The sequence below is a fragment of the Alnus glutinosa genome, chromosome 3 (genome assembly GCF_958979055.1).
Source record: "Alnus glutinosa chromosome 3, dhAlnGlut1.1, whole genome shotgun sequence".
In the NCBI taxonomy this organism is placed as follows: Eukaryota; Viridiplantae; Streptophyta; class Magnoliopsida; order Fagales; family Betulaceae; genus Alnus; species Alnus glutinosa.
The window spans coordinates 7877093-7900583 of NC_084888.1; the positions used below are offsets into that span (position 1 = coordinate 7877093).

Sequence of the window (23491 nt, forward strand, 5' to 3'; positions counted from 1 at the left end):
GATTTTGACGAGACCTATAGTCCAGTGATAAAACCAACCACCATCCGGATGGTTCTGTCTCTTGTAGTGACTCACAATTGGCCTATTCGCCAATTAGATGTGCAAAATGCATTTTTTGCATGGTGATTTAGAGGAAAATGTCTACATGAGCCAACCGCCAGGGTTTGTCCACCCATTGTATCCAAACCATGTGTGCCACCTGCCGAAAGCACTTTATGGATTGAAGCAAGTACCACGAGCATCGTTCTCACGCTTGAGCTCTAACTTATTTGAATTGGGATTCGTTCGATCTCAAGCTGACAGCTCTCTCATTATCTATCGAATCAACCAAGATGAATTTATTTTTATCTTGATTTATGTTGACGATATTTTAATCATAGGTCCAAGCACATAACTCATTGCTCACATAGTCAAATAGCTCCAATCTGACTTTGCTCTCAAAGACCTCTGGCCCCTAGCATTTTTCTTAAGGATTGAAGCAATCCAAGTTCCAGATGGGTTACTTCTATCACAGCAAAGGTATATTATCAATCTCCTCCATAAACAAATATGGACAATGCAAAGCCCATTTCATCTCCCATGTCAACAACAACAAAACTATCTCAATTTCATGGAGATTCCTTTTATGATCCACATCTCTACCGCAGTGTAGTTGGCTCACTACAATACATGTCTCTTACAAGACCTGATGTCTCATTTGCGGTAAACAAAGTTTGTCGATTCATGCACAACCCCACAGTTCACCACTGGAATGCTGTTAAACGCATACTACGTTATCTCCAACAAACTGCATCTTTGGGTTTATTAATTCGCAATGCCTCAACTTTGACCTTACAAGCCTTTTTAGATTTAGACTAGGCCGGATGTTCGTATGACTGACTCGCCACAGGTGGGCTATATGTCTTCCTTGGTTCTAACTTAATTTCATGGAGCTCCTGCAAACAACCAACAGTCTCACGTTCATCTACTGAGGCTGAGTACCGTTCTGTAGCTAATACAGCTGCTGAACTAATCTGGTTGCAATCTTTCCTACGAGAACTTGGTGTTTTCCTAAAACACCCTCCTACATTATGGCGTGACAACGTGGGCGCTACATATCTCACAGCAAATCCAATTTATCATGTGTGTACAAAGCACATTAAAATTGACGTGCATTTTGTTCGAGAGAAAGTAGCAAACGGCGCATTGGTTGTCAAGTTCATTTCAAGTAGAGATCAACTTGCAGATTTATTTACAAAAGCGTTGTCCACTGCCTGATTTCTCCAATTAAGAAACAATCTCAACGTCTCAAGCAGCCCGTTAAGATTGAGGGGGCGTATCAAAGTAAACTCATCAAATCTTATTTCCAAAGATATTGATGCTAGCAAACAGGACGCTGGATCCCCTGATTCTCTCAAACAGCAAGATAGCAAATAGCACGTGGATCCCATGATTCTCTCAACCAACAAGATAGCTTCCAAGATACATGGGACTCCTTTAACAGTTAGATAGTTAGATAGCTTTTGAATTTCAAATGTACCACGTCTGAATACAAGATAGAATTGTTTGTAACTAATTGTTTATAAATACAATACAGCAACCACGTTCAAACGTGTGGAAGCCAAAATCATTTATTGTGAAATCTTAAGTTTTTATATGTGTACAATATGTGTGTGCAAATAACACAACTCGATCAAAGTTATTTTATATCCACAAAATACATCTCTATTCCAAAAAAAAAGAAAAAAGAGAAAGAAGTTTGGAATTTTCTGTAGATATTGATATTGTTAAGGACTTGGTTTGGTTTTCCAGAAATCAAGTGATTCATAACTCTATTAAATTTGATATTGGAAATCTTCTTAAAGATAATAAACATTAAAAGAAAGTCTCATTTGCATGCACGGGAGAACTTAGATATCTTGAAAGATTCTTGGAAACCTCCTCCACCGAGATTCATTAAAACTAACATTGACATAGTCACATAGCTATCAGATCTTATTTTTCGATGATTGCAGCTGTCCTTAGCGATGAAAATGGGCATGTGTTGGTAGCTTCTTCTTCCAAGCTTGTTGGGGAATTAGCTGACGGGGAATTATTATCCCCATTCAGACTATGTATGGCACTTGCACTATGCATAGGTCGTATCGTGTTCAGATTGTGTACTCAGATCATACACAGGTCGGGTATACACAACGGTGCCTAGATTGTACCCTCAGGTTATACACAGGTCAGACATGACCAAGACACTCGGCATTTATTAGGATCTCTAGCACCTAATAACTCAATCAAATCAAGTTAGGAATCATATCATGTGTCAGTATGGAGTTCCGCGCCTAATATCTACACACCTTACCGGGTGTCAAAACATCATAACTGGTTACTGTTCACATTGTACAATTGTAAGACTTTCACTATGCATATCAGCAATGGAAAATGGCCTATATATAGACATAACACTTAAGAGGTAATATATCATCTAACGTGATCATTCTCTCTCACTCTCTCTACCGACTTGGATGTCGAAGGAGGCTTTGCCTCCAGCGAACCTTTGCTGTCTTGCAGATTACAGGCAAATAGACGGATCTGAAGCTGACACATCATCATACCATAAAGTGCTTCAACAAAGCTCAAATCCATTAATGTTTCAGGAGAAGCATATATATATGCAGCTTTATTGGCTATCAGATTAGCCAATTACTTTGGTGTCAAATCCTTCCTCCTTCAAGGAGACTCTCTCATTGTTATTCAAGCCATTAACAAGATCAGCTCTTTGACAGACTGGAGAATTGAAGCCTATATCATAGGCAACTCATTTATTGAGCCTTATGTCCAATTGGTCTATTTCCAGAAAATGTATGTATATCTGTAATGTGAAGACTAGGCAATTCATCACATAAAATATATTTGGTTTAATTAAAAATATGTGGTGGCCCAATAGGACATAAAATGGTTCCATGGTCTAGTGGTCAGGACATTGGACTCTGAATCCAGTAACCCGAGTTCAAGTCTCGGTGGAACCTACTTTTTGCGCCTTAATTTCCCGACCGCTAATTTTCCAAGCCTGAAGTCCGAACTCCGGAATCTGAACTATGAAACATACTTTCAAATATTTGTCGCTGCCACCAGGCAAACACTCTCTCTAACGTTCCTGGAAAACAAAAAAAAATTCCGAGAAAATTGTGAAGTTTTTTTCGCCAGGGAAATGGACCCTGAAACTCGACGGAAAATCGAGGAAGCAGTGCTCGACGTACTGAGGAAAGCGAACGTGGAGGAGATGACCGAGTTCGAGGTCCGACTCGCGGCCTCGAAGCGACTAGGGATAGACCTCTTGGAAATCGAGCGCAAGGGGCTTGTGCGGAGCGTGGTGGAGAATTTCCTGCTTTCGACAATGGAGGACGAAGAAGGAGGTGGTGAGCGCAAGGAGGCCGATTCGAATCCTCACGAGGAGACCAAGGAGGTGGTGCAGGAGGAGGAGGAGCAGGATACAAGGCTGAAGAAGGAGGTGACTGACGGCGGAGATCGCGTTGTTTGCAAGGTGACCAAACCCTAGCGCTCTGTTTGAGACCAAAATAATTTTTTTTGGAAGTTATAGGAAATTGGGTTGTTCGAAAACCCTAGTTTCTCTTTGTTGCTGAGAAAACGTATGAAAGGGAAGGAAAAGTGAATTAATTTTTAATCGTAGATTAAGCTTGGAAAAGCAAAAGAAAATCCTGGTTAAGAAATGGAATTGAACTTCTAATTTTTGGGTTATTTATTATTTTGGACTCTTAAGAATAAGCAGTTAAGGGAACTGTGATGAATGATGATCTAATATTTCTGAAGCTTTATGGCATCAGTTATTGGTCTATGATGTATAATCTAGAGAAATGATTGTAACATATAAGTAAAATAGTTCATGTCGGTGGAATGTGCAGCAGCACCACAGTTTTCATTTTTTATTTTTATTTTTTAATTTTTGTTAATTATCTTGGGCTTTAAAAAAGAGAAAGAGAAAAAGAAATTAGTAAATAGTTGTTGGTTGATTCAGCTTTCAAAGAAGAGGAGCGTGGTAGTTCAAGATTTCAGAGGGAGAAGTTTGGTGTCAATTAGGGAATTCTATGAGAAGGATGGAAAGCTGCTTCCTACTGCCAAAGGTGAACATATATGTCCATACTGTCTTATTTTACCTTTTCTTCTTTACTTCTTGTGTACGTTTTGCTTTGTAGCCTTTGCCTGTTGATATGTTCGATTTAATATAATTGTAATTTGCATTTCAGGAATTAGTTTGTCAACTGAACAATGGTCAGCCTTCAGGAAGAGTGTCCCTGCTATAGAGGAAGCCGTTAGCAAGATGGAACTAAAGTTAAGGTGAGATTTCTTTGTTGGGGTTTGAAGCCAGCATTGACATGGTCTTTTGAATCTGCATTGTGAATAAAATTCAATGAAATTTCGCTTCTATTAGATATAGAGAAACTACATGGTTGCATAAATTAGGATTAGGGTTAGAACATCTGTGTACTCGGGTTGCGCCCCTTTGCGCTTTTTTAATGAGATTGAATTACATATTAAAATAATGCTCCAAGCAAAACATAGCGGTAGTATTATTTGTACTTACTACTTACCTCAGAGCCTTTTCTTGATAGTTAAGAGAATGTAGCTGAAAGATTGACTGATTTGAAGTATCTACTGAATAAAATGTAGATCCCACCTTGATGCTAAACAAACTGAAGATGTATGTAATTCTGTGAGTGATCTTGCTTCCCCAGAAGTTGTTGATATTGCCACCCACCGTTTTTATGGGAAGAATTACCATTTCTGGGCACAGCAAATGGAATTTTTCTTAAAGCAATCAAAGATTGCATATGTACTCACTGACCCATGCCCAAGTGTTTCTTTAGGACAGGAAGCAACTACTGAAGAAATTGCTAAAGCCAAACATCATGAACTAAAGTGGGTGAATGATGACAGCATTTGCCGTCGCAACATCTTGAGCTCTCTGTCTGACCCTCTCTTTTGCCAATACTCTAGAAGAGCTGGGAGTGCTAAAGAACTGTGGGAAGAGCTTAAATTAGTTTATCTTTATGAGGAGTTTGGAACAAAGAGATCTCAAGTTAAGAATTACATTGAATTCCAGATGGTTGAAGAAAGACTCGTAGTTGAACAAGTTCAAGAATTCAACAACATTGCCGACTCTATTGCTGCTGCTGGAATGTCGATTGATGAGAACTTTCATGTCAGTGTCATCATTTCCAAACTTCCAGCATCTTGGAAGGACTTCTGCATCAAGTTGATGCGTGAGGAGTATCTTCCTTTCAGGAAGTTGATGGATCATTTGAGGATCGAGGAAGAGTGTCGCAACCAAGAGAAGCAAGGAGAATCTTCTAATCTGTTCGGCAATCACGGTGTCAGGAAATTTAGACCACAGACCAGAGATCCGAAGCTGCCGGGCATGCGATGGAATAGACGAGAATCAGAGATTAATGGAAGGCCCATAATCTGCCACAATTGTGGCAAGAAAGGGCATATTTCGCGATACTGTCGAGGGAAGTTTGTCAATGAAAATAATGAAAACAGAGATGTGGGCAATGGATCAATGCCTGCAGTTACAGAGGTTAACATGGTTTAGGAAACAAATGAAGTAGCTGATTGACATAGAAACCACCGAACTCAATTGTAGTGAGATCTTTGCTTGTAGTTGAAGAGGTTAAGGGAATCATGAAGTAGCTGATTGCCATGGTCACCATCCATCTCAATTGTAGTGACAACATGTTCAATTCTTCAAGATTTGGTCAGGACAAAATTAAGACTGGGCTTGAAGTCTTCTTATCTATGAAGTGTGTTGCCCAGCAAAGCCCCCCTCTAAAGAGGATAAAATTTGACTGTATATGACATTGTGATCAGTAAATAATATGTTTCCCCTCCCCCCCTTTGTTTCCCCCTTTTTTCCCTGAAACGCATGCAAGTCTGCTAATATTTAACTAAAATTTCATCTGCCGGTGACCTGCCTGAATCTTTTACAAGCCAACATGAGATATGAAAGTTGTAGAATTTGTTCATAAAGATGATGCAGCTTAAACGAATGCGTTGAGCAAGGCCTTCAAAAAAGAAAGATGGAAAACACAAAACAGAAGCTAAATGTGTTGTCTGAAGTGTATGTAGTGCTGAATAAACTAATGGTTATAATAAGATTCAGGACATTAACATGAGTTATGGTGTCTGATTAAAATTGTATCACAACCCAACATGGCGGCCTAATAACAGAATGAAGAGGAACAATCCAATCTAGCTAATAATGCAAAAATATGGGTTTCCTTGTCACAGAAAGTCGTGGATAACAAGAGCTAGTGCAACCAAATTGTCAAAATATTTAGCAAGCATATGCAGAGTAAAAGATACAGCCCGTCAATTGCTAGACAAAAGTAAATACCATCACACATAAAACAAACCCGGTCTTCTGAGTTCTATCCAAGAACAAAGTCACAAAATTACACGATGTTACATCCTGATTTAAGTTTTAGTTCTTAAGAGGTACAGTACATTCCCACTAGTCAACAAACAAAACTACTAGGCCAGTCCCATTGCTAAGATGGCCTGAAAGGCAGTGTATGCATCACATCTGCTAAGCTTCCTGTCCGAAAATTTTTATGCTTTCCTTGTGAAGTTGGCTGTTGCATGGTCCAATAATTGTTGTTCTCTTTGCATATCCTCAACAAATTTAGATCTTTCCCATTCCAGCTTCCTGATCATATCTTCAGTTTGGATGTAGTTCACTGGTGCATTTGACTTTCCAGAGGCTACAGGAAATTTTACCTCTACATCTTTCCTAAAAGCAGATAAGATATTCATTATCAATTTATCATGCTTTAATTGCTACAATGATATCAGATATCAATAACAAGGGACAATTCCTATTTTATATAATATACAAAGGATAGAAGGATATAAATCCGATGGCACAAAGTCATTCATGCAAATTTTCAAATCCAATAAACTGCATCTGAACTGAAAGCGTCTAGGTGAAAAAGCAATGGTTTATATTGGATTGCTGTGATGATCTATATTGGATTGCCACAGCAATTCTCAAGAATTACAAAATAGTTTCATACAGAGACACATAAATGTTAAGAGAGAAACATCAATTTATAAAAGATGCCATGAATGTGAGATATAATTCATGTTGTCTAATCTGATACTAACCGACTGCCAAGGTCAAATACACCAGGTTTCTTGATCATCCCACCATCTAAAGACAGTGCTCCGTCACTTATGCATGTGAGAGCAAATAGCATCTCGCTTCTGGTTCTGTATATTTGCAGGCGAGAGAAGAGGCCATAGAATAATGTCTCTCTCAAACCATATCCACTGGCAGTAAGACAAGATAAATTCCTCCTATCCAAATTGATCATGTTCACAGCATAATCAAGAAAGCCAGGCGGACACTCCCCATTCTGTAATTTTGGCTTTGGAAGATCAAGTTTCCTTTGCTGGTCATCAGCTACAAACCCACCAACATATGGTCTGAGAAAAAACAATAGTTAGAATCTTTACATAACAAATAATTACTTGAGAAAAAAAAAAAAAAAAAACAGGGCAAGGGTAGGGTACTCTTGCCTTAAATCTTCAAGACAAATGACACGGAATCGGCCATTTATTCTACTCCCAATAGAAGATCCAAGCAAATGTAGACCGCTTCTGCTATTTACTAAGCCTTCCCCATCATACTTCTCCAAAGCCTTAACACCTTCAAATGTCTTGCAAACTATTGCAAGCATAGTCTCTAATCCCAAGTACTCTGAGAGAAGCCTGTGACCAACATGTGAGATTAGATTAAAAACTTGCAAGTATCAGTCTTTTCATTTGCCATTTCTGAAAACTATTCTATGACCATCCTAGTTTAAAATAAATCAGAATTGCGGAGAATCTTTGGAATGCATTTGGATAAGTTTTATAAAAGAGTTTTTTGTATTGTGTTTTGAAAAGTATTTTCAAAAATGAAAAATGAAAAGTGTTTTGTGGGGTCAGCATCTGAAAAATTGTTCAGATAACTATATTTGAAAAGTGTTTCTAAAAAAAACTGAAAAGTGATGTAATATTAAAGCAATTTTCCAAAAAAATAAAGAAACAAAACTAAAAGGGAAAATTACTGAAACACTTCCTAAATTTCAAGGTCATTATCAAATTGCTTCCTGGGTTTCCATTTTTATCTTCTTCTTTTACCTTTATCTTTTTTAATTTTATACAAGTCCACGGCCACCCCCTGTATCATTGTAGCCTTGTGGGTGGCTGCCCTGTCAGTGGGGGCGGCCTCCACCCTAAGAAGCTAGCCTATATATATATATATATTGTAAAGAGGAGGTCAACCTCCACTTGTTACTCTACATGAAATATTGAACCATATTTTCAAAGATGTCTTTCACTTGTTCTTCAAAATTTGAGCATGTATTTTCAAAACATTCTTCTACAAAGGTGAGTAAAGTTTCCTAGAAGTATTTTGTATTTTGTTTTCTAAAAAGTGTTTTATGTGTTGTGTGTAGTATTTTAAAAACAAAACTAAAAAGTGTTTATGTGGGGGCCAAATCTGAAAACTTGTTTGAATAATTATATCTTAAAAGTGTTTTCAGTGTCTAAAAAGTGAAGACAATTTTTGAAAAGCCCAACCAAACACCCTCTTAGTATCTAGTAGAACCCCATAAAGAGTCCACATGTTCAGCTGATCATGAACTTTGGGATTGTCAGTAACAAAACCAAGATTTTATAGTTGTTTATGAAAATGATATGAACCACAGATCAATGGCAGTAGCAGAACCAAGAGTGCAATGAAAAACAACTAAGTTCCTCATAACCATAGCTATTTCATAAATCTTAGAACTTTGGTTGATCACCAAGAAAAAAAAATCATTATCAGAAGAAAAAATTATCTGAGTAAACATATAGCCTGACTAGCTGTCGCTTTCAATTGGTGGGTGATATAAGAAAGGTGTGGAGAATGAAAACTGCTGACCTACTGACGTTATCATCATCAACTCTGGCAAGACTAGCTACAACACCCAGAACATCCTTGATTAATGGCAAATCCAATGCCTGACTTAAATGATTAGCTTTCAACCAGCAAAATATACCAGCTGCAGAGTTTTCTTGCTGCAATATCTGTGCCATTGTTTCCTCCTCAGTGAGAGAAGAATTATCATTAGCTGTTTCAGCCACATTTGCTGAACAATGATACCTTCCAAGACTCACTAAAATCTATGTCAGCAGAGAAAAGATTTCACAGTATTATATAACTGGAGCTTTAACTGAAATCAAAAAAGGAAAACCTACTGTACTAGGAAGTCAGCATAGAACAACTTTTATACTCAAGCTTGATACACATAAATATCCCCCCCCCCCCCACAAAAAAAAGAAAAAGAAAAAAAAGAATATACCTTGTAAATCACGTATAGATTCATCTAACTGGTTTATCTGAGTCTTCAGAAATTTAAGATTATCTTCACGCTGCTTGTCTTTTTTCTCCAAGCGCTCTAAATTATCCGGAAGAGTATGCTGAAATGAACCGATAAGAAAATTATTGTTGAGCGTAGATTTTGATATAACTCTGCTCAGTCAAGTGAGAGCAGATTTCGCAACTTACATAAAACTCTAGTTTTTATGAACATGGATCCAACTTTGCATTCCAACATGGTCAATGGCTGTGACACTTGCCACAAAAAACTTCCTAAAATGTAGAGTCTAAGATACACATTATACATGCTTGATTTATGTCATTTCTGTTTAGATCTTTGTGTCTTTATGGAAGCATCATGGAAACTAAATGCTATAAGAGTAAAGACGTAAATCTGTTATATATGCAAATAAGTAATAGGAAGAAGCGTCCTACAATCATATCCTATAAACATTCATGCTTCCCAAAAATAATCTCTTCCACCACCCCACCCCAAAATAAAAAAGGGAAAAAGAAAACCCCCAAAACACCACCAAATAGAAAGGAAAGTAAGATGACAAATACAAAACTAAAAGCGAAAGGACAAAGATTTGAAAGGTCATCCATTATTACATCATTGTAGTAGAACTCATCCTACAAAACTAAGAAAGGCATGTTTGTTGTGGAGAGACAGCACATTTGGCATAGATAAAAGCAAACCCAGGACGCTTTTCTTTGAGGATTTCCCTTCACAATAATTTCTTCTATGGCACTTATGAGTATCTATAGGGCTCTATACCTTTTCAGAAGACTTCACATAGGTGATTTGCTCGAGGCATCCGGGCTAAAATGACTGTCTATAGGTATCAAATCAATAAGATTGGCATACTGGCTAATAAGAACTGTGATCATAATTAAGAAATTTATTCACGATAAACATTCACCTAATCAATTCATTTCCAATAATAATAATAATAAAAGAGTAATAATATTTGTTAGCTTTTAATTAATGATTATGTTCACTCTTTTTTATTAGCTTAAGTTTTTAAGATAAATGATGATTTAAGTATCGGGGCAGAGGTCGAACATTGACTTCACGGTTTTCCTTTATTTTCAGTTAAAATATTTTACATATTATCTGATCCGATTGTTAGAATATTAATTAAATAATTGAATTCACCCCTTAATTAAATAATTAGCTTAAACCGATATTCGTAAATAATAAAAACTTGGGAAATTCATTTCCAATTTAGCGCTACAGAAACCATTATAGTAGATACAATCCTATCTGACAAATTAGAATCTAATTTTTTTATTTTTTTTTTCTGCACTTAGCACTTAAAAAAAACTAAAATCTAATTAATTTTCCAATGGCCTAGTGTGTTTGATGCACACAGGACCATGACAGAAAAAGCTATGAAATAGTATAAGCCTGTAATTCAAGCGTGGACAGTGCAGCTAAATTTGCCATACAAGAGGCTTTAAAAACCATATGCATGGGATAATAGTCGAAAAGCTTATATACAGTCAGCTTAATTCCCTCCCTCTACTTTCCTTCAACCTCGCATTCATTAGGCCATGTAATTAGGTTTAATGTGGGTAGTTCATTTGATAGTCGGATTCTAATTGTGCTTTTTTTTTTTTTTAAGATCACTCTCAATCTCCAATATCCCAAAGAGGGAAGAGAGAGAGAGAGAGAGAAGAAGAAGAAATGGAAAATTCTCATAAACCAAACGCGCCCTAAGTAACAAGAATGTTGGTTTTATTTGAATCAGAGAGTTACGAGAGGTAAAAGAGAAGTGAGTGGTAATGTTGTAAATACGAGAAAGATAGAGAGCAGAGATCGGAACCTGTCGGTTCGGCTGATGCATGGCTGAGAAGAAGATGACTCAAAAGGGAGTCGCTGTCGTTCACTCCTCAGCTTTGAAGATCGAGGGTTGAAATTCAAAATGGAGTGGCATTTGCGTAAATTTGTGGAACTTCGTTGTCATTTAGTGACCGCGACGAACTTCACGGCTTCCGAATTGCAAATGTGGACCATTTGTCCCATACTGCGCTTGTTTGAAAGTGTGGCCCACGCGCTTGTTTGAAACCCTCTTGTGTTGACCGTTGAGACTGTTGAGTGCGTTAGTCGAAGCCCAACCTCCTTTTTTTCCTTTATTTTTCCGAAAGTTCTTTCTGTTCTTTATTTTTTTTTTTAAAAAAAAAAATAACAATTATCACCGCCACTCAATTTGTTCATGGATAAATGCAGGTTTGCGGTTTTGACAAGTAATGCTATATAGTATTTATTAGATTACTTTAAAATTGTCATATGATTAAGATAACGGGATAATAAAAATTAGCTCTTGATTATAAGTCAGTTACATACCAATATACTAAATAGTATTATTATTTGACAAATAGCTTTTTGAGTTTTAAAAAATAATTAATCACTCATTAGAGTAAGGAAAAAAAAAAAAAAAAAAACAAATTAGTCCCTAGTATTAAAAAATTGACAAAATTTGTTAATGTGCACGTCAATACCACTTATAGTGTGATACGTGTCACTTGCAATGAAAAATATATATATATATATATATATATATATATATATATATATATATATATATTTTTTTTTTAAAAAAAAAAAGTAGGGGAAATGGGTGGTCAAGTCACGTCATAGCCAAATGGGAGGTGGCTGAACCATCCCCAATGCCTTTTTTATTTTTATATAAATAACGGTTGTCACACTATGATCGGTGCTAATATGCCAACTTTTTTAACATAAGAGATTTTCTTTTTCTTTTTCTTTTTCTTTTTTCCTCTTACCTTATAGAGTGGTTAATTACTATTTAAAATTCATAAAGCTATTTGTCAAAATCTCTAGCCACATGGACAAAAATGCATTGATCCCAATTGTTTAATAGAAAGAATATTTTCACGAAATAACCATCCAAACTTATTGCATAAAATATATTTCATGATCACAAATCACAATGCATAATTAGGATTCTTATGATTTAATTAGTGTGAATGCAAGCATAGCATATTAGCATGTGCCTCTCCCATTCATTTATAAAAAGAAGATGATGATTTTGAAATTTGTGAAAAGTGCTTGAGGAAGAGCATCTACCTCGATCGTTAACAAATGTGTGACTTTCAATTGCCCTTAAATACTAAAATGTTTTATCAAAAAAAAAAAAAAAAAAAACTAAAAAATTAAATTAAATTAAATTAAAACTACTAAAATGTTGGCATTTTTTGTATAAAGTGTGGATATTGTATGAACAAATTCTGATTTTTGGTGTAAATAATAAATATGGATGGGCAACGTTGCTTTGAGCCTTTGAGAGTTTTCTCCCATTTATAACTTCCCTTGTTTATTTATTTATTTTATTATTTTTTTTTTTTGTGTTTTTTTTTTTTGACCGTTACTTCCTTAATCAACAGGAAATTAAAAAAAGAAGTCAAATATTCGTGCCGAAAGCGTGCTTACTGACAGCATATCGTAGCTCGGTCCTTGATTAGATGGGAATGGTCAATGTTTCATTTTTGTTCACATGATTAAATGACTCAACCGTGACAAAACTGTCCCCCTTGACATATACAGATCCACTATGATTTTGATTTTATTTATGGATGCTTTTCATGCTCACCACTCAATCATATCCAGCAATCGGAAGGTTCTCCCGTCTCCTTCATCAACTGGACCCCCACGATTTATTTTAAACTTTGATATGCTTGTAAAAGAAGTTTACCACTACAAAAACCACATGCCATGCTGCCTCCAATTTGGTAATGTTTTTAGGTCATGCTCGTAGGTCTGATTCGAATCGTGTCGTTGTATATATAATAAATTAATCATAATTCAAGGATTAAATTTCTCAATTTAATTCAAAATAACAAATAGGGTTAAAAATTAGGGTTCAATACACTTCTGGTCCATGAGTTTTAGAAACTTTATTTTTTAGTTCTTGAGTTTCAATTTGCATCATAGATGATACCTCAGTTTTAAAAAAAGACCAAATTAATACCTCAGTCAAGTTTTCCGTCCAAAAACTAACGGTTCGCATGAGGGTTGACACATGTCACAATATAAAAAATTACAAAAATTAAAAAATTAAAAATTAATTATAAAATTAAAAAAATAATAAAACTAAAAAAAAAAATTAAAAAAAGAAAAAGAAGAGGGCCACCCCCATTTTGGCCAACCACCCCTCCTTTTTCTTTTTCTTTTCAATTTTTTTTTTTTAAGTTTTTAATATTTTTTAATTAATTAATATTTTTTTTCATACTACAACACGTGTCAACCCTCAGGGTTTGACATGTGACGAATCATTAGTTTTTAGATAAAAAATTTAACTGAGGTGTTAGTTTGGTATTTTTTTTTTTAAAATTGAGGTACCATCTGTGATTCGAATTAAAACTCAATTACTAAAAATTAAAATTTCTAAAACTCAATTACCAAAAATGTATTTAACCTAAAAATTAAGTGTTATTCAGAGGATCAAAATATGGCTCACAAGTCAAATAGCTGTGCGCTGGCGAGCCCGGGTTTAGCACGAGGCAAGGCTTTTGGGCACGAGAAAAAATCTTTGGCGTATTGAAGATGCTTTGAAATTCAACCACACGCCAAGACTCGAGCCTCCGGTCTACGTGTACGCGAATTTGACACGGGCTTCCTGAGCGAGACTGAGATGTGTCATACTTTTTCGGCTCAATTTTTCAAAGCGCCTACTTCAACTTTAAAAGGATACACACGGTACACATGCACCACATGATTTTTGTCACTCGCAAAATTCAATGGTCGAAAAGAGGTAGGCCACATGAAAGAAATAAATTTAAAACAGCCCTCATGGGGGGTGGTGGGGGAAGGTGCGACGGTGATACCATTGGACCACAACATCGTATGTACAATATACTTGCACCAAGTTGTTTTGTGTCGAGGTTGGAGATACCTCAAATCGCTTTGCGGAAAGGAGAAATATTAATAAGGAATAAAGGATGGCCTACGATTTGAGAAGAGGATCTATTCTTTCATCATTTTCATGTGCATCTTAAACAAAAAGCAATCCATTTGGTTGTTAAGACAACAGGGAAAAAAGGAAAATTCAAAGAATATGCCAATTTCCGGTTTCCATCGTTTGTTTTGTTTCCCTTGAAATAGAAGGTGTCAGTTCATCATGAGCTTGTTTTGTTTAATGGAATTGAGTTCGTCACTTTTTTAGGAACCAAAAAGAAGTTGGGATCGGGTATCTCTAAGCAACCAAACAGGAAATTTCCCCATTCCATGGGAAGGTAAAATTGTTACATTTGTCAAGGTCAAGACTCCAATTTCTTGCCCACATTACAAGCATGCTGACAGCTATATTGACAAGAAACGGCTGCAATTCTAGGGAATAAACAGGGCATGCTTGATTGGTGCACAAAGCAAAATTAGATTATGATTATTAGGGAGGTAATTAAGTATTGGATAATGCAATGGAAACTCTTTCTTTTTCTTTTTCCCTTCAGTTTAGGGAAATAACTACGAAAACTGCATTCCCATGAAAACGGAACTCAGTGGGTTACCAACAGATTATACATTTAACCAAACATTGCTATTAATATCATTACAGAAGAAGTAAACTGCCTAACATCACATGGCTTGCAAAGGACAAAGGAAACAATAAATAAGAGCACAGAAACACATACCAAAACAAACAAACAAAAAAATCTAACTCATTATGCATCAAAATCATATATCTCATAAAATTTTGATCCCTCAGTGGGGGGCACAACAAGCAGCAGTGGGTTTACAAGTAACATGCTGATTCAGCAAAGAACTAGCTAAAAATAACAACTTTGAGAAGCTGGCATAAGAAAACAGAACAAATTTGTCTGCTACTAATAACCAACAATAATACATTCGTTTTTTAACTGACAAATTTGATTCACCTAGCAAGAATACTTCACTTATAACAGAATATGTATAACTATAAACAATCACAGAAAATTTGCTGCCCTACTTGGTCAAGAAGTAGTTATTGTTCTACTAGCCGGCACTGCATTTCCTTATAGGATCCACTGCTGTATATCAAAACCTGTAAAGAAAGCTTTTAATCGGGTTCTCCACTACGTATTACCTATGGACTACACTAAATCTGATTCTCATGCTACCCAACTGAAGACAATGGCTGTAAGGAGTTGGATTCCCGGGAAAATGCTTCAATCAACTTTTCCTTTGTCAATTGCTCAGATCCTTGAGACTTGATTACAAATGTATGAAACACAGTGTCATTTGCTGCGGCGATTTTGGACTCAACAACAGTAACTTGTGCCTCTTTGAATGCTTGGATGACTCTTGATGCAGGGTGTGAATCTAAAGGGCAGCTCACTCTTACAATAACCTCATCATGGGCAGCTTGAATATCAACATTAGGAGGTCCATATAGGTTTTCAGTGTTTGGGTTACCCTCCAAAGTTGATGCATCTCTTGAAGTGCTCCCAAATCTCTCCCTATCTGCTTCCATGACCTTGAGCTTTGCCTGTAGCTCATTGATGTAAGCAATAGCATCTCCCAACAAGGAAGCTTTGTCCATCTTGGATATATTGGGCACAACAGCTCGTAATGCATAGAACCGTTGGTTAAGCTTCTCCCGCCGCTGCCTCTCTGCCTCCACATGATTGAGTGGTTCTTCTCTTCCATTTGCAGGCTTTCTGCCTCGTTTCCTGGGTCTCCGTTCATCGGCTGTACCTGCTCGCTCTTCCTTGCATGAGGCTTCGACATCTGAGTGCTCGGATTCAGCACTAAATGGCCGGGAAATCACAGAAGGCCTTGAGGTGGCCCCTGAAAAATCAATTTGCATTTGCACCTGCTTTTGTGGCTGGTAGTGGTTTAGCCGATATTCTTCTCTAACCCCATTAACAAGCTCCTGTAAGTTATTTGGGGTTTGTGAACAATAAATTTCTGATGGACTCCCTTGTTTCCCACCATGAATGTGTCCCCAATTTGAACTATGGAGACCATTTCGCGGGCTGGGATATGCAATCTTACTCCTATTAGGGTAGATTTCCCATGGCCTCTCTTCCATCTTTCTAACAGCAAGTTTCTCCCGGTAAGGAGGACGACTCAAGTTACCCGAGTTCAAATCCTGCCCAAAGATCTTTGGAATTCCTTCCACTCTATCCACCATCCCCAAATTCACAGTAGGGAAATTTTCATCTTTCTTCTCATTCACCACCGGCAATACGGGCACTAGCTTAACCTTTGTTAGTGAGGGATGTGTTGAAAATGATGATCTTATTGACTGCAACAATTCTAAATTTTCACCCACAGATCTTACCGAACCCAACTCAACCACACCCACATCAGTTGTGACTAAAACAATGGTCTGGATTCCAGCAGATTTAGCAAGGAAGGACCGAACACAATAATCAGATTGCGATTTCAGAGCATCCGAGATCCACACATGCTTCCCGGACTCAAAGCACTTGCCTGGACCGCCCTCGCCTCGAGGGAACGAGAAATACATCGATGCAAGAAAGAACATCTCCGTATCAGTAACCCGGTCCAATCCTAAGGCATAATTATCCTCATCTGATCCTCCAAACAATTTGTGCAGCTTCTGAAGCACCCTTTTCCTCATCTTCTGCTGAGTCTCATCCCCATGGCGAAGATTGAGAATTCGCATAGCTTCAGGCTCCTCCCCCTCCCTAGGCTCCCTACAAGACCCATCCCCCCACCCCAAAACCCAATCCCCCGACTTGGACCTTGACAGTTGCCAAAAGATTGCATAATTCCAGCAAAAGTTCGAGGCGTTCGGGCCCTCCACGAGATCCGAAAGCGTGTTTTGCAAATGCTCATCACTTCCCACAGCCATTAACAAATTCTCATTTGGAACCGAGCTCGATAGCAAGTAATCGAAAGCCCGAGTCCCCAGAACCGTCGCAACCATGGTCTTCTCCTCATCATTCCACACCGCACCACCCAAACCCACCTCAATCTTCATCTCTCAACCCCCAAAACCAAATTACCCACCAAAAAAAAAAAAAAAAAAACTTTAATTTTCAATACCCAGATCAAATCTCGGTCCCCAAAACCCTTTAAGCAATGAAAAATCCCAGTTTTCCTAGCCCTAAGCTCAAATCCAATACGTTACAATCGACCAAAAACGACAAACCCCACATCATTTTCTTAAACCATAGCTACAAATACAGATCTCACAAGCTCTAAATCTCTAAGTTACAAAGAAAACCCAGAAAAAGTAAAAACCAAAATTGAGCCAGAAGAAAAAAAAAGAAAGAAAAACAATAGAGGATTGAGAGAGAGATAATACACACCGGTTTTGGCTAGAGAAATGGGATCATTAAGCGGCGGTTGGGCAAGGCAGCAGAGTAAATAATAGTCTCAGTGTAAAGATTCCCGGGTAAGTGAAAGTTCAATTGGGGATATAAAATTCTTCCGGAAAACGAACAGGCAGTTAGTTCACAAACAATAACGAGAGCAAAAGCCTTCTCTTTCTCTCTTTCTAGCAAAGTGAAGGTCAGACTGGGAGGGAGGAAGAAATGGGGTTTTTCCATTTTTAATTTCTTTGCTAAATCTTCAACTTGCATTAAAAATTTAACCATGGTTAAGAATGCTTTGCCATTGGAAATTAACTATGGTTAATTGGTTGGAGGTTGAGAAGTAGTCGGCAACAATTTTGTGTTGGCTTGTTTGTTTGCTGCCGAGCGACACAGTGGGAAACAGGCGAAACACCTGATACACTACTACTCGCAGATCATTATTTCGTGTTACTTTATTTCTACTGTTTGTCTTCTTGGAAAATATATATATATATATAATCGGTGATATTAACGAAAAAGCTTTCTTGACAGCAAAACACATGCATGTTAGCTTTTTATTTTTTTAAATTAAATTAAAAAATAATACTATTTAATAGACAACTTTTATATGTGTCTTATAATTAAATGACTTGACAATAAAAGAACAATTATAAAATTACTCAAATAAAAAACACTCGCAAAACTACTTTTTTATCTTTATCTTTATGCCATATTATTTGGCTAGAGAATTACGAAATTTTGGCTCCTGTTAATGCTTTTTAGGAAGTGGCACGCAATAATTTTTTCTTTTCTTTAAAGAAAGGCACACCATAACTCGGTGCCCATGTACACCATGTGACTTTTTTTTTCTTTTTCTTTTTTTTTTTCATTTATATTTATTTTTTGAAAAGCTCATATCATATTTATTGAGAGTTATGGAATTTTAACATTTTCAGAAGTTGTGAAGGTGTTGTGTATGAATCAAATCCCTTAAACTTAAATCTGGAGAGTCGCAAGTTTTGAATATTAAAATCAAATTTATATCTCTTGAAATTTTTTGTCCGAATTATGTGTTTAGAGTGTGGAATCCACCCATTTGAACATCTAAGAACCGAGAACCACACACCCCTCTCTCTCAAGAGAATTAACTTTCGAGAGTCACAAATTTTGAATATTAAAATCAAATTTAGATCTTCTGAATTTTTTTAGAGTAATTATCTTTTTTCCTATCAACTATCGATCATTGTCAACATGCATACCACTATGATCTAACACCTTGATCAAAAGATAGCATGAAACTACCATTTTCATATTGTTACTCCTTTTTTGTTAGGAAATCTCATTAAATCGGACAGAATATTTTATTTTTAGAAGTTAAATTTTGTTTAAAAATAAAAATGCACTCAAACAGTAATTTAATAAAAAAATATTTTATATATATATATATTAAAAAAAGGAAAAAAAGATAAATGTTTTGACTGTCCATCTTTCAATATTTAAAAACTATAGCACTCTTTTTAGCTTTCCAAAATGCTAAACCGTTTTAATTAAAAAAATTAACTTCCAATTTTAATCAATTTTAAGAAGATACATGTGTACCTAGCTAGCTTGTTCATATATTTATATGTTTTTGCTTAATCTCATTTTTATCTCAAATTGGTATATATATTAAGCTCTTTATCTACATGATTTACTTTAAAGTCTTTACAATAAGAAATGTTACTGCTCAACATTTTTTTTTAATTATTATATTTCATTACAAATCCCTCTTTATAGCACTACTTTAGAGAAAAAAAATCGTAGAACATAAGAGGAGATGCTCCCTCCTCTTTCTTTTCCTTTCTACTATCCGCTCTTACCATATCCCTCACATTTTGGTGTTTTCTTTTGATTGTAGATGTTCTTCGACCAAATCAGCATTTTTGGCCTCTCCATTATGCATCCGTTCATCTACATATGTGTTGTGCCATTCATCTCTTCCCTGGCCGCTGCCGCTGTTTATTGGTTTGTGTTTTTGCTTGAATAAGAGTTTTGATTTTTTGATTTTTGATTTTTTCATTCCAGATCTGCCTTCATGGACGATCTATGGGATGAAAGCTAGTTAGGTGTGAAATGCTATCTCTCACGATCTGGATAATTCGGTGTGATAAATTAATCTCTCACGGCCGGTTTAAATAAATTTTTCTATTATATTTGACTACTTTTGTCTTAGATCTTGTTTGCTCGGAGTTTAACTATTTTTATACATGGGTTAACAAAAGATGAAAGTCATAAATAATACTTTATTGTAAGAATTTTGTCTGTATTTATGACTATATAACTTTATAGCATGTGACAATAATTTTGCAGTAAAGCTATATGCTAGTTATCTTTAATCAATGAAATACGCATGTCTTTTGTTATTAAAAAAAAAAAAAAAAAGAGGTTACTGCTTAATCCCCTCACAAAGGATAAAATAGAAAATAAAAATCCCCACACAAAGAAGATCTATGAATGAATATCCCTATCAGTAAGTTTCGTCTATGCTTATTTTTTTTATTTAATTTCTGTTAGGTCCATAGATTCGTAATTATTTGTCCCCTCTCTCTCTCTCTCTCTTCTTTTTCCATCAAAGTGGTGTGAGGCTGTGAGGCTGTGAGGGTACATTTTGCAAGGCTTATCGTAGCCAAAATAAAACGAGGTTGACCGCGTGGGTCCAAACAGCAAGCGAAGAAAAGAGATATCAACCGTTTGTTTATGATTTATTCTTTGGCATCATCATTTCGAAAGCTACGCAAAAAGAAATCCTAGGAAATCAAAAAAGTTAAAGGAAAAAAGTAAAAAAGAAATCTGATAAGTTTGAGGTTTGAAGCTTAATAAAAAAGATTATGCTACTTAAGGCCTCTAATGTAAAGCAGTTGGTGGCCCTTAATTGAGTAGAATCAAAGGCAAAACAAAAAAAAAAAGTCGAAAGTGATTCCAACCCATATCTCTCAAACTTGTGTGGGCTCCCCATTTTTCACTCTTTGTTATAAAACAAAATAATGACCCTTTGATTCACTAACTGCTTCTGTTACCTTGTACGGCTCATATATATAGACGGTCCAGATTCCAGAATGTAATCATTTCTCGGATCATGTCGCAGACAACAATTGCCAGCTCATTTCTTTCGTTAGGGAAAATTATAATACAACTATAATAAAGGATGCAAATTTATGTTTAGACAGACAGGTTTGAGGGAAGCTATTGGACTAGAGTACAATTAAAATCACCTGGCAGGTTAGATATTTAATTAGATTAACCAATAGATTTTGCTGTCGGTCTCTTCCCATAAGTGTTCATTATTTTTTGGGTAATCTCAAAATATATAACAATTTTCAGATAAAAATATTTATTTTTTTGTGTCTCGATGTTATCTTCAAATTTAAGACTACATATCTTTGAACTGAATCCACATTTTTTTTTTAATCTAGATCTTTTTTCACAACAGCCCCACAACAAGTTGACGTGGCTGGTAATATTTTATTATTTTTTTTTATTTTGTTTTGTTTTCTTTTTGTAAAAAAGTAATAAAATATTACCAGCCACGTCAACTTGTTGTGGAGCTGTTGTGAGAAATGAGTGTAGGGATCATTTTTCTTTAATCTATGTAAATGTTTTTTCAAGAAGAGATTATTTCATCAACATACTTGATATTTATAAAACTTAATTTATATAATGTTTTATTTAATATATTTAAATAACAATAACAAGATTCATAGCCAAATCCTTTATAATTTTAAACAAATTACATAATTTTAACCGTTTTAAAGCATTAAATGCTTCGAAAATGCCACCTCAGCATATGACAATTGAAAATCGAATATATCGAGCATAAAAAAAGAAGTCAAGCGTTAATTAATCATTCGTCACGCACTCGGCTCGTATATCACGCGTTTTTGGGTGGCTCCATCATCTCCATTGCAGAAGAAACACGTTTAGCACAGCAAGCAAGCGCCACGTGTGTAAGGGATGTGGGCCTATTTAAACGTGTCGAGATGTCATCTATCCTCGATTACATCTAACAAACCGATAAGGAGAGAGAGAGAGAGCACTAAAAAACAGTGACGAAGCTCGTGAACAGCATGTGAACGTGAACATAGGGATGTGTGATGAAGCACGTGATGTACATTTAATATTCGGCCTTAAAAATTTGGTGTAACGTGTTTGGCGTGTGTCCCTATTTTTCTAATAAGAAAATGATATTTTTATATTTTTATATATTTTTTTTAAATTCATTTTTAAATTTATGAGACCTATATTGAGGGGTTGAACCTCACAATTTTAATAATAGATTTGAAATTTTTTTTTTTTAACGAAATATATAAATATTTTATTGATCAAATATCACGAGCGTAAAACTCTTACAGCACAAAATATAAAACTGTACAAAATCATAGCCACATGCTATGAGGTTATATAGTCATAGATACAAACAAAATTTTTACAATAAAGTGCTATTTATGACTTTCATCTTCCACTAACTCATATACAAAAATAGTTAAAGAGCAGATTTACTCCGAGTAGACTAAATCTAAGACAAATGTAGTCAAATATCCTAAAAATATTTATTTAAACCGGCCGTGAGAGATAATCCCTCATACCTGACTAACCTTCATTTCATAGATCGTCATGAGAGCATATCTAAAGAGAAGAAAATTCTTATCCATAGCAAAAACACATCTAACAAACAGCACCAGCGGCCAAGAAAGAGATGAACGGTACAATAAGAAGGTAGATGGATAGATACATAGTCCGGATGCTAAAATTATTGATCTGGTCTAAGAATACCTAAAAAAATAAAATCAAAATAAAAAGAGGAGGTAAGAGCGGAAAAAAGAAAATAAAAGGAAGAGGAGGAGAGAGTAAATGTCCCGTGACATTGCCTTCTTTGTCACTCATTTTTTTCCTCTGCTAATTTTCTATTTCCTCAGATTTTTTAGTTGCTTTTACGATGCAACTCGTTGATTCCGTGCATTTTGGCATGAGTAATGCCACCTACTACATATTCATTCACTATTTATTAGTGATAGCATTTATCAATCTTTTGATTTATCATTATTAAAAAAATAATAATAATGATTAAAAATGGAGAGACAAAGTTACATCAACCAAATGAAATATTGATTGAATAGAGGTATAATATATATGTGTTTGTTTCGTATAAAAAGTTGAATAAAGTTGAATAATATTCAACTTTTTTCAAAAATAAATTATATTTTATTTAACTTTTTCAAATTTTTTCAAATTTTATCTCACAAAGTCAAACCTCGTAATTCGCGCAGTATATTCGAATAGGTTTCGTATTCAACACCCAAACGGACCATATATATTGTGGCACACAATATGTATAATAGAATATACGAGAAAAAAAATGCTAAATATTTATTTTTTTAATAATTTAATAATACATTTTTTTCAATATTTTTTTTTTAAAAAAAAACGTTTTTTTTAGTAACCGAGGTAACTCTAATCACAAACTAACATTTATAAATAGGTTATACATGAGTAATTGGATTAAATTTTCTTTCAAAATCTTGTTCCCAAATAATATGTCACAATTCTTTGAGATTAATTGTGACATATTTCTAAAATAATAAATCACATGAGATTGTGATACATCATTTGGAAACTAATTAAATTCTTAAAAAAAAAAAAAAATTGAAATGTGTAGCATTGCTTATTCATTTTTCCTTTGAGTTCTTTCAATGGTATACGAGCATAAGGTTATGGAAAAGAGAAAGCTACCGAGTCTCAAAACGTTAAGCATGAAATTTATAAGACTATAAACAGGTAAGTCCTAGGTCT

General features: G+C 35.5%; 3 protein-coding genes and 1 non-coding gene across 8 annotated transcripts; 2 read left to right on the forward strand and 2 right to left on the reverse strand.

The window, feature by feature from the left end:
* The first annotated feature begins 2927 nt into the window (after window positions 1-2927).
* TRNAQ-CUG (transfer RNA glutamine (anticodon CUG)) lies at window positions 2928-2999 on the forward strand. Its single transcript has one exon. It is a non-coding gene; the product is annotated as a tRNA-Gln (tRNA).
* Window positions 2957-5911, forward strand: LOC133863700 (uncharacterized). 2 transcript variants are annotated; one of them, XM_062299751.1, is made up of 5 exons: window positions 2957-3514; window positions 4007-4112; window positions 4236-4326; window positions 4660-4702; window positions 4862-5911. In XM_062299751.1, exons 1-5 carry the CDS (start codon window positions 3182-3184, stop codon window positions 5582-5584), a joined length of 1296 nt encoding a protein of 431 aa, XP_062155735.1. In that variant the 5' UTR covers window positions 2957-3181; the 3' UTR covers window positions 5585-5911. The 2 variants fall into 2 exon arrangements, with proteins under 2 accessions (XP_062155735.1, XP_062155734.1); XM_062299750.1 differs by having other exon boundaries at window positions 4660-5911.
* A 392-nt stretch (window positions 5912-6303) lies between these two features.
* On the reverse strand, window positions 6304-11383 carry LOC133863702 (protein DEFECTIVE IN MERISTEM SILENCING 3-like). 4 transcript variants are annotated; one of them, XM_062299752.1, is made up of 6 exons: window positions 11227-11383; window positions 9381-9498; window positions 8960-9194; window positions 7570-7761; window positions 7156-7476; window positions 6304-6781 (listed from the first exon to the last, which is right to left on the reverse strand). In XM_062299752.1, the coding sequence occupies exons 1-6, from the start codon at window positions 11245-11247 to the stop codon at window positions 6601-6603; spliced, it is 1068 nt and encodes a 355-aa protein (XP_062155736.1). In that variant the 5' UTR covers window positions 11248-11383; the 3' UTR covers window positions 6304-6600. The 4 variants fall into 4 exon arrangements, with proteins under 4 accessions (XP_062155736.1, XP_062155737.1, XP_062155738.1 ...); XM_062299753.1 differs by having other exon boundaries at window positions 8960-9201; XM_062299754.1 differs by lacking the exon at window positions 11227-11383 and adding an exon at window positions 10176-10329 and having other exon boundaries at window positions 8960-9201.
* Window positions 11384-15082: 3699 nt separating this feature from the next.
* LOC133863034 (transcription factor MTB1) lies at window positions 15083-17922 on the reverse strand. The gene has a single exon (XM_062299006.1). It carries the CDS (start codon window positions 17347-17349, stop codon window positions 15514-15516), a length of 1836 nt encoding a protein of 611 aa, XP_062154990.1. The 5' UTR covers window positions 17350-17922; the 3' UTR covers window positions 15083-15513.
* Window positions 17923-23491: the final 5569 nt, after the last annotated feature.